Consider the following 10,686-nt stretch of genomic DNA (forward strand, 5'->3'; position numbering starts at 1 on the left):
AAGATTTTGCTCACTACTAGCCTTGATACTCCCATCTACCTCATGTTTTTAATGTGTTACAGCTGTGCTGTAGTATGCAACAACACTCCAACAATAGGAGTACAACACACCATCCTGGCACAGCTGGCTCCCTCTATAATGTATAATTCAATCTTCACTTCACAATTTGACACAGTAGTGTGAAGACATGTACAAATTTTGATTTTCCAAATTTTTTTTTTTCTCTTAAACTTTGTTATTTCTTCCTCGTTTTTTTTCTACAGTTAAACTTGAGTTACTGTAGGTTGTTACTTGTGGTATCCACTCTCATTTGAGTTATGAATTCCAAGTTTCAAATCACAGCTACTACTACAGTAGTTAACATTACTGCTGCACCTCAATCTGCAGTTTCTCAAGCTTTAGGCTCTACACTTTCAGCTGATGAGTCCTCAGTTTTAGTATGTCATGAATTGGAGTCCATTATGCAGCCTTTAGTGTCTTCTGATCCCAAACTAGTTATTCCCTTTCCTTGTGAACCTGGACAAAAAGATGATGATTTGGATAGCCTTTTTTCACCTCCTTTCTTTGCCATGCAATCCTGTAATACCCCTGTTGATGCCCTCAGACCATCTTCAGCCTTTCTGGATATGGTGTCACGGGTATGTTACTTGTCTGTATCTCCTGTGTCGTATGCTTCCTTTCCTTCACTTTTACATTCCACCCCTTCCTTTGACTACCTGGTTTTCCCTCACTATCCAGATATTGGGGTCCATGCTGAACAGTTTGTGCCACCGCTATGTTCTGGGGTCAGCATACCTCGTCCCCCACATGCTTCAGATAATTACACTTTGGCGTACCATCATTTGGACTTTCTGTTTCTCGACTCTCAAACTTCAGTCTTTAAGCTAGGTGTGGGGTTCTGACCCTGATACCTCTGTGTGGTTTGCCTAAGCCCCATTTCCTGCCTTTGTCCATCCATATTATGTATGAGGCTATCCCCTGCTCCCCAAGGGGTTGTTGGAGGATACTTGTTTCCTTATGTATTCCACATTGGCACGCTTGTCTTACCCAGCACTTCCCTTCAAAGATAGCTCCTCTTTTGTTTGGATCTCTTTGATATGAATGGACTTTAACTAATGTGCACCTACTCACGACAGTGGACAGTGTTAGGAGATCTTCCCGACTCTTTTGAGTCTAGGGTGGAGGCTGCTCGTCAACACTCTTCCCTATGTTCATCGTTTCTTGCCTATTGCAGCCTTTGCCAGTTCCTCTTTCCTGGGTTTTGGTAGCTAGTTACCAGATTACTCATTGCTAGGCCCTCTGCTGCTAATGGTGCATTGACTATCCCTTAGGTTCTGGCAAGGAAGGAGCACAGATGGACAAGTTTGTTCATCTATGAAACGATTTAACCTTTGATCCTTGGGTGCTTCAGGTGTTGTCAGAAAGTCTTTCCCTTTAATTTCTCAACTACCCTCCCGTATACCTAAATCCCATCCCTTTCCCCTCTTTGGGATCCTATTTCTTGCTAGCATCTCTTTGAAGTGGTTCCGAGCCTTCTTTTCAAGGAGGCTATAGAATTTGTCAGTCATCCTTCTTAAAGATTGTATTCCAGGTTGTTTGTTATTCCCAAGAAGACTGGAGACTGGTGTCCTGTTATAGATCTTTTTCTACTCAACCATTTTCTTGATTTTCCTCATTTCACCGTGGAGTTCTTCCTCAACCTTCATTGGGTATTTGCTCTGGTTCTTTGGATGATGAAAGTGGATGTCACCGTTGCATACCTTCACATCCCTATTTTCCAGACATTCAGATGTAACCTTTGTTTTGTGCACAGGGGTTGAGTTTATCAATTCCTTGCTTTGCCTTTTGGTCTGACATTCACACCTTACATATTCTGTCTGCAGTTCTACTATTATATGGACGATTGGCTGCTATTTGCTCCATTCTGTCACACATCTCACTAGCACACACAGTTGCTTCTTTAAGAGGTGGCTCAGGTGAGTTGATTTGTGAAGTTGGAGAAATCCTTTCTTCATCCAACCCAAACCTTACTCACTTAGGAGTGTTTTTCAACTACTGCCTCAGTCAGGCTCAGCCTTCTTCATTTTGTTTGCAGGTGATGGAACTATTAGTTCTCAAAGGTCAATCTTCTCTTTCTCTTACTTCACGTGAGGTTCTTTCTCTTTTGGGGACTTTGCCCTCATTCCCTCAGGTCATACTCACATGTTAACCCTTTAGTGGGTATTGCATGATCAGTGGAATCTTACTTGGGATATCTTGGACTCTATTCTTCTTCTACCTATCTCCCTGAACATTGATTTCACCTGGTTGCTCAACAGAGATAACAAGACAACCAGAGTTCCTCATCTGCCTCCCCATCCGTAGTTGCATCTTTTTACAGACACTTCTCTGACAGGTTGGGGAATGTATCTGGATACACAGGAAATCTTGGGTCATTGGTCTTCAATTGAGGTGGCTATGCACATCAATATGCCTAAGCTCTTGCCATTCATTGGGCTCTGGATCATTTCCTGCCTTTAATATGAGACAACGCTGTCATGATCCACTGTTGACTCATATATCAATTAACAAAGGGACACCTGTCCACATTTGTTTTGTTTCTGGACATTAGAACTCCTCTTCTGGGCCCATTCATATTGCACATACCTACTGTCATGTTATGTTCTGAGTGCTCTAAATCTTGTTGCAGATCAATTGTCTCATCCCGACAAGGTTCTAGCCATGTAGTTGGCCACTGATCCTCTGGTGTTTTGATAGCTGTGTGTTCAGTGGGGTATTCGTCTTTTGAATGCAATTGCCACTCATCTCTATGCTACATTACCCCTTTTTTGGTCCCCAGTCCCACATCCTTTGGATTTGGCAATGGATGCCTTCAGTCAGAATTGGCCCCACCTTTACCTGTATACCTATCCACCTATTTGTGTCTTTTCTTAGGTTTCATCCATTATCCAGTCCCCTCCATGTTGGTTCCTTCTTGTTGCACCTTTTTGGCTTGCTCAGCCTTGGTTTTGAGTTCTTACCTTCCTTCACTCAGTACCTCCATTACCACTTCTGCTATCCCCCTCCCTCCTTTGACTACCTCAGTTGCCAGTGTATCATCCCAACATCCCCACACTTGGCTTTCATGCAGAGCATTTGTCTGGTTCCTTGCGAGGTGGTTTGGGGGTTTGGGTTCTCCAAATGGGTAGTTCCCATTCTGTTTGTCCTTCCTCATTATTGGTGTTTCAGAGAAAATGGCGTGTTTTTGCTGTGGACTCTGAACCATGCTACCTCTCTTTCCATCCTACTATTCCTTATTTATCTGAATATTTTACCAGGCTGTTTGACAATATTTTTTCTATTTCTTCCATTCCTGTCGAATTATTTCCTCTCTAGTCCTCTCCCTTTTGTCACCTTTGTCCTCCTCATCCTACACCCTTTCCTGATTGGGACCTCACTGTGGTTCTCCATGCCCTTACCCTACCTCCTTTCAAACTATTGGCCACCTGTTTCCTCTACCATTTGTCCCTCAAAACCTATTTTTTGCTCCTTTTTTACCTGTGGTCATCATCAGTTGGATGTTTTCACCTTTGAAATATCATGTTTCCTTTATCACCATACTTATATTCTCCCAAATCCAGATCACAGTTTTTACTCAAAACAGTGGCTCGTAAAGTTGATGTCACATTCACCCCATTTCCATACCTTTCATTTTCCATTTATATTCCCATGCCAATCCAGATCGTCTCCTCTCTCCTGTTCATGCACTACCATATTATATTGCCTGCATGGCTTTTTCCAAGGTTCCTGTTCCCATTTGTATAACCATTGGAACCCTTCCTCTCTCCATGATATTTCCCCTACCACCCTTACAGGATGGATTCACTATCTTATCAAATTGGCTTATTCTTCCTTATTTTCCAATTCTCAATGTCTTTTCCAAGTGTCCTCTCATCAGATCTGGCACCTCTCAGTTTCTTGTTTCCTTCATCTATTGGAGTAAATAATATTAGCTGGCATGTGTATCACACACATAATATATTCATCTCTCATTACTTTCATTATGTAGCTTTTCTTCCTCATCTGGATACCAAATACTGCCTGAGTGGGTAAGTTTATATTTCTTTATTTCCCTTTCAGGGTCACTAATGTACATGTTGGATCCTGCTCTGTGATGAGTGGTACCTGTCCATGTATACTAATCCATAAATCCACACTCTACAGCTGTTCTGGCCTATAACACCCCCTGTTGAGATGGAGTGTTCCACAAGACAACTAGTAGGTTCATCGTTGTGGTATTTTGCATCATAACTATTTCCTGTTGGGATAGCTGCCAATCCTGTTTGAAAAAATTAGGACTGGCCTGCTTTTAAAGATAGGATTTCATGATCACTCATTGCACTTTCTCCAGTGTTGCATTCCTCTGGTCTCCCCACTGCATTGTCCTTGCTACTTGTCAGCTTCTAGCTAATGGAGTGGTGGACCATGGAGGCATCCTTCTACGTGCTAAATCCCATGGGGCAGTTGTGTTCTGTCAGTGTAGATGGTGTGAACTCTCTTCCTACCTTGGATTGGATATACAATACCTGACACCACTTGGTTATGGACTTGAGATGATCCTCCAAAATACAGTTCACCCCTCTGGCTGGGACCCCTTATCCTACCACCACCCTGATGTTGATTCCTGGATGGTCTGGTGTTGGATTAGAGTTGGACTAACCAACATAAGTTCTTGCACATGTAGCTGGTAGGGAGCCCTCATCCTACTGCAGACTGGACAATAAACTCCCAATGCTGCCTAGTTTTGGATATGAGTAAGCCAACACATTACATTCCTCCTTCCTGCTGTCACTTGGATGTTGATTTCAGGGTGGCTTGGTTGTGTACTGAGTTTGCACACATGCACCCTGCTTTAGTGATTGGAATGGGAATTATTTTTCCCTCCTGCTTCCTCAGTTTGAGGTTAAAATTGTTGGGACCTCCTTTTATCGTGGACGTGAAGACATATACCTGATGCTTCCTGGTTTTGGACTGGAATTGACTCATTGATTGCAGTCTGATGAACCCTAGTCACTCTACACCATTTGGTGTATCCATTTGCTTGTGAATGTGCTCCTTTTCCACCTGATTTAGTGACATATATTTTCACAATGGTTCAGGTGTGGTGTGGTCTCTCATGGGTATGTTCCTCTACAGAAAGATGTCATCCTCCATGCGCTCTTATTGTACACTTTCCAAAGGGTGCTCATCTTGGTAAATTTTGCATCGGTCCCTCCACCAGATCAGTGTGGGATTCTGTCAATTATGTGAGTGGAGGTAATGTATTGTATTGATAGCTATAATTTTCATAAAATTTAAACGTATTTGCAGTAGATACTTTCTTCCCCTCACACTTTCTCCTCACTTCCAGTACTTTTTTTTTGCCTGATCTCAAAGTGAAGAATGAATTCTATAGTATAGAGGGAGCCAGCTGCACCAGGAACGTGTGTTGCACTTCTTTTGGTGACGGTTGTCACACGTTTATTTGCATGCTACAGCATAGCTGTATCATGTTAAACACATGTGGTTGGTGGAAGTATCAAGGCTAGTGGTGACCAAAAAATCTGGTGGATATAGAAGGCACCACTGAACAAGTTAAGTATCTATTGGAAATACATTTTCAGTTTAGTAAATTTATAACTTCAGTATATTGACTAGGTGAATAATATGTAATTTCTTTTACAGGAGACATAAGAATTTCCTAAGTATGTTCTTGTAAAAAACTCAGATATTTTCTCTATTTTTGGTTTTTAATTTTAAAAGATAATAAAGATAGATTTATTCATAAAATATTCTCATTGTTGTGTTGTTTTAGGAAGTAGCTTGTAAAATTCATAAGAAAATCAATAATATAGTTTTGAATGCATGATTGTTTTGACAGATCTCACCAGAGTTGGCTGTTGATAATAGATTCAAACTTTTGAAGCCTCTAAAACACTTTTCAACACACAATCTTGAATGGCAACAGTTGGCTGAAGTAGTCTCAAAGGTAGTTTAAATTCTATAATAAAAATATTGTAAATTTAAATCAGCTAGAATTGTATAATCTGCTAGAAGTTGGTATTGTCTATTATAATTATTCTTCAAGATATATACATGTGTATATTTATATTTATTTATAGTGCATTTATTTATGCATGTATGTGTGAGAATGTATTGTTGGTTATTTTCAAGTACGTGTTGTCACTCCTTGATTCTATTCTTTATTGAAACTAATAACAGACTTATAAAGATACTTGTTATAATTGTATCAGAACCTCAAAATGATTGTTAAGTATACATCATTGTCGATTTATCAGACTATTTTACAGAAATGCTACTTACTTCTGTGCATCACTAAGAACTATTAGTTTTTTTACAACTGTTGTGGTATATCCTGTGCAACAAATCATGCACAAACTTCCACCCCTGCACGTGCTTATGTGTATTGCACCAGCCTGTGACATAATCATCACAGTGCCTAGCCCTCCACTGATAGGAGAGTAACACAATTTTTATGCACAGTGATCCCTGTGAGTATTAGTACATGATCATAGGCTTATTCTTTCCTTGGCACTGCACCTATGTTCCATCCACGTGACTGGAACTTTGTTTTCTTTAGCTACCATATTTCTTCTTTGTGGTACTTCAGACAATGAAGATATATATATAAACATTCATATTGTTGCTACATCCTGAGGCCCAGACCTTTCTCTTAAGGAATTATTCTCTGAGTCAATGTAAATGGAACTGACATTCATTAGTTTCCCTTCAACTCAACTAGTATAGCAAATGTGTGGCATGCAATAGGTCAAGGATTTTTATCTGTGTTAAGCAACTATAAATATTGTGGATAACTTAAGTTACCATAGCCTTATAGAGCTATGGTGAACCATGGTATAACAATATATTACATTCTGCTGTGTTTCAAACATGATGTTTCCATTATCATGTATCGAGTGGTTGGTTCCCTTTTTCTTACTTCTTCTCCAGTGCTGACATCTTGTCAGTTTGTTTCAATTTCTTCTGTGTAGACTGCCCTGCCTTTGGACAATCTTGGCCAGCTCTTCCATCTCCACCTTTGTATCTGTTTCTTCTCTCCCTGATGAGGAACAGCTACCTCTTTCTTTTATGTTTGCTATGCTTATAAATCAGGTATGTGACATCCTATTTCTTTTACCTGTATATCATAATGACTTATTGGATGCTTTACTTCCTGCTGTCCCAACTCCACATTGATCAAAGATTTCCTTGTCCTCATGACTCCTTTGCTATAGCCTATGGTCATGACCCTTCTATATTTCATGAACTCCAATATCTTGTATTCTTGCTGTCTGGTTGGGGCACTCCTCTTTCTTCTAACATGTCTCTTTTTTTTCCCAACAATCTGCTTATCTTTGTTTATCCTTACCCTGCTCTTTTGCTATATCTCCATCCTTCACCTCCTCACTGTGGCTCGTCATCACAACCTCAATAGTTTTGATGGGAACACTCATTCTTATGTGTTTGCCACTTTGACTCAAAATGTTTTTCTGCTGTCTCTCTCTCTCTCTCTTTCTCTTTTTTAATGTGTTTTCTATGTTCTTGGGATCTCAGTTTCGATGTCCACCTCCTTTTCTTTTATATCTTGTCTTTTTTCTCACTGAATCAGTTTTGAAGGGTGTTCTAAATTTCATAGAATCTCTGGCTGGGGTTGCTCACTAACAATCGTTTGTTGATTCCCTGGTTTCTCAATTCATTAGACTGTGGATACCTCAGTTGGCCACTTGACTTTGAAAGTCATGTGGGGCTAATCTCTCTCCTTTTCCTCCTCCTATCACTTCTAGTTGTCTTTCTCCTCCAACAGGGCAAAACTGTTGTGACACTTGGCGGTATCTCTTCCTTGGAGCCGATTCTTGGCCTTGGAACCACTGGTGCCTGCCATCCTTCCCTTTCACACCTAAAATATCCCTTTTCCTTTAATCCACTGTCTCTTCAACATCTTCCTGGGAATTTTTCTATTCTTGTATGAGACAGGCTCAATCATTGAAAGCTGTTCCCTCCCTTTCCTGCATGAGAGCTCTCTTTCTTTTGTGAACTCTGGCTTCTCTCTACATGTGTCCCCTTCATTGGAATTTAAGGGATGATTATTGCCTGATGACTGCAGTTCACACACACTCTCCAATATTCTCTCACATGGAAATTCTCCCCTCCCCTCCTGATCTTCAAATGGAGCACAGGAAAACCCTTACTTCCCCAATCCCAAGCCACCAGGGAAGTTGATATGGAGAGTTTCCTCTGCAGTGGTGTTTTTCCTCTAGCAAGAGACTGCATGGTCCCACCCCTCATTTGAGATGGCTGGTGTGTTACTTTCTGGCAATATAGTACAGGTCACCCTGCTGCAGAACATGCCTAGCTATTCTCGGTAAATACGTTTTTTCTTGGGATTTAGATGTGGAATACCATTCCCTACACCTGGTGTTATATTGACTATCAAAAAAAAAAAAAAAAATGCAAGTAGTTTCTGGTGAATATGTCTAACCAGATAGGACTTGGATTTGACTAAGACAGAATAGCCTAAAGCCCTAGCCACACTACACATTCAGATGTTCCTCCCAAGTTGGTGACACATACACACCAACACTAGATTCTTTTTCTCCTATCAATGAAAAACAGAAAAAAACAGATATAAGAGAAACTCTTCGGTGAAAAGTATTCTCTGTGAGAGTAAGTTATAGTCTCCCATCTAGTGCTCTCCGCTAGTTGACCCCTGGTCTTGTGAAAGCCACACCCCATGGATTTTCCCTTTCTATCACTGTTTCAGAAAAAAGATCATCTTAATGATTGATCAGCACCAGCCCTTCCACCATTTTCAGTGTAGGATTTTAGCTCATAGTGGTGCAGAAAGGTATGTAATGTTTCTGAAGTTATCATTTTCCTTACCTCAAAATGTATTTCAGATAGATACTTATCTCTCTGCACCACCCCCACTCTTCCTCTCTGCTTCTGGTGCAGTTGGTTTTGCCTTGTCCAAAATGAGCTTATGACTGCTAGTGCTTGTGGGGATCACTGTGCATGAAGATTGTGTCACCTTTCTATTAGTGGAGGGCTACAATATTATGACAATTATGTCATAGGCTAGCACAATACGTGTAGATAAGTTGATGGGTGAGAGTTTGTTCAAAGCTTGTGGTGTCAGCAGATAATTCCACAGCAACTGCATGTGAGGTAATATCTCTTTGTGGTACACAGAGGTAATTATCTATCTGAAATACTTTCTCAGGTAAGGAAAATATTAAATTTTACATTACAAGATTAGTTTTTCACCTTTTTTTGATATTGAGTAAAGTGCATCTCAATACAAAAGCTTTATTTCTTTAGCTTTATAATATTTTCATTTGAATACCTTGTATTAACTTAATGGGTTAAAACATGTTTTGAAATACTAGATATACTTCAAAATGTTTGTTAGGATTGAATATGTTCCATTAGTTTTAATTTTTTTTCACCTTATTTAAAAATTTGATATAATTATTTCCAGAGAAAAATAATAAAAAACAAAATTTATTTAACAAAGACATTAATCACTGAAACAATATATAAAAGAACATAGAATATTGAATTTGCATTACAAATCTGTTGACATGTTTGAAATGTCAATCTATTTTTCTTTTTCTCTGTTCAGGATATCTATCTGGAGAATCCTGATGTACGATGGGATGATATTGTTGGTTTGACTGCAGCAAAACGTTTCATTAAAGAAGCTGTTGTTTATCCAATCAAGGTATTAATGTATTTGTAATTTTACATTGAAGATTTATTTTAAATTTTCATTTATATGCAGGAATTCCACTCTTTAATATTTGGCTTATTGTGAAGAACAGACTTTCTAGTTGTTTTTGATGATCTCTCTAGCCCCTTCCCCTCCTCTTTAAATTTTGAAAATGAATGATATATACAATGTTACAGGAGATTTTGGTATTTCATAATCATGCCTCAGTGAGCTCTGCTTTTTGTATATAGGTCTAGTATATTCAGGCATCTCTGTCATATTTGCTTGAATATAGTAGACAGAGATGAGTCTTGCATTTGATGGTTTTGGTAAATCTGATCATCAACCCATTCTACCATGGCTTTTTACCATCTTCCACTGAAATCTTCTGTTGAATCACTGTTACGTATTAGAATTGCGACTAGTTCAAAGCTGAGTTAACTGATAATTTAAATTTAGTAGTTAAATTGTACTTTGGATTTAATATTTAAGTATATGCCGATATATTAGTCAATTTACAATATTTGCCAACAAGATTGATACACACCGTCCTCCTTTTTAACACAAATACATTTTCAATTGCACACAACAGTATAATTTACAATAACAATTATTACAAATAGTTATTACAAACAAAGATTTATAAACAAAAGTTTCACAAACTTATAGACAATATAAAATCCTCGCTCTAGTTTGGAACTCCCTTGATACCTTATCGAGGGTTTACGATGAGTGAGTTAATTACGAGTTGATGTAAGTACGATTCGCCATTAAGCTAGCTAGCTTTGTCCTTGGTCACACACGCTAGGTTTTCCATCGTTGAAGTTAGGTGACATTTTCGTAAAAATACTAATGTCCAATGAGAATCCACTGAAATTAAATAATTTGTAATGTCTGAACTTTGTAAACGTTTCTGATCCAATATCTGAAGTTTTCCG

General features: G+C 39.1%; 1 protein-coding gene across 4 annotated transcripts in view; it reads left to right on the top strand.

The window, feature by feature from the left end:
* The window catches only part of LOC106463087 (katanin p60 ATPase-containing subunit A-like 2), an 83,186-nt gene that overhangs the window by 39,465 nt on the left and 33,035 nt on the right, over positions 1 to 10,686 (top strand). For all 4 annotated transcript variants that reach the window (XM_013923056.2, XM_022390499.1, XM_022390500.1 and 1 more), the window contains 2 exons: positions 5,900 to 6,007; positions 9,662 to 9,760. In XM_013923056.2, coding sequence (XP_013778510.1) covers positions 5,900 to 6,007; positions 9,662 to 9,760 — 207 coding nt within the window. The remainder of the gene's footprint in view (positions 1 to 5,899; positions 6,008 to 9,661; positions 9,761 to 10,686) is intronic.

The sequence above is a fragment of the Limulus polyphemus genome, unplaced genomic scaffold, assembly GCF_000517525.1.
Source record: "Limulus polyphemus unplaced genomic scaffold, Limulus_polyphemus-2.1.2 Scaffold1321, whole genome shotgun sequence".
Taxonomy (NCBI): Eukaryota; Metazoa; Arthropoda; class Merostomata; order Xiphosura; family Limulidae; genus Limulus; species Limulus polyphemus.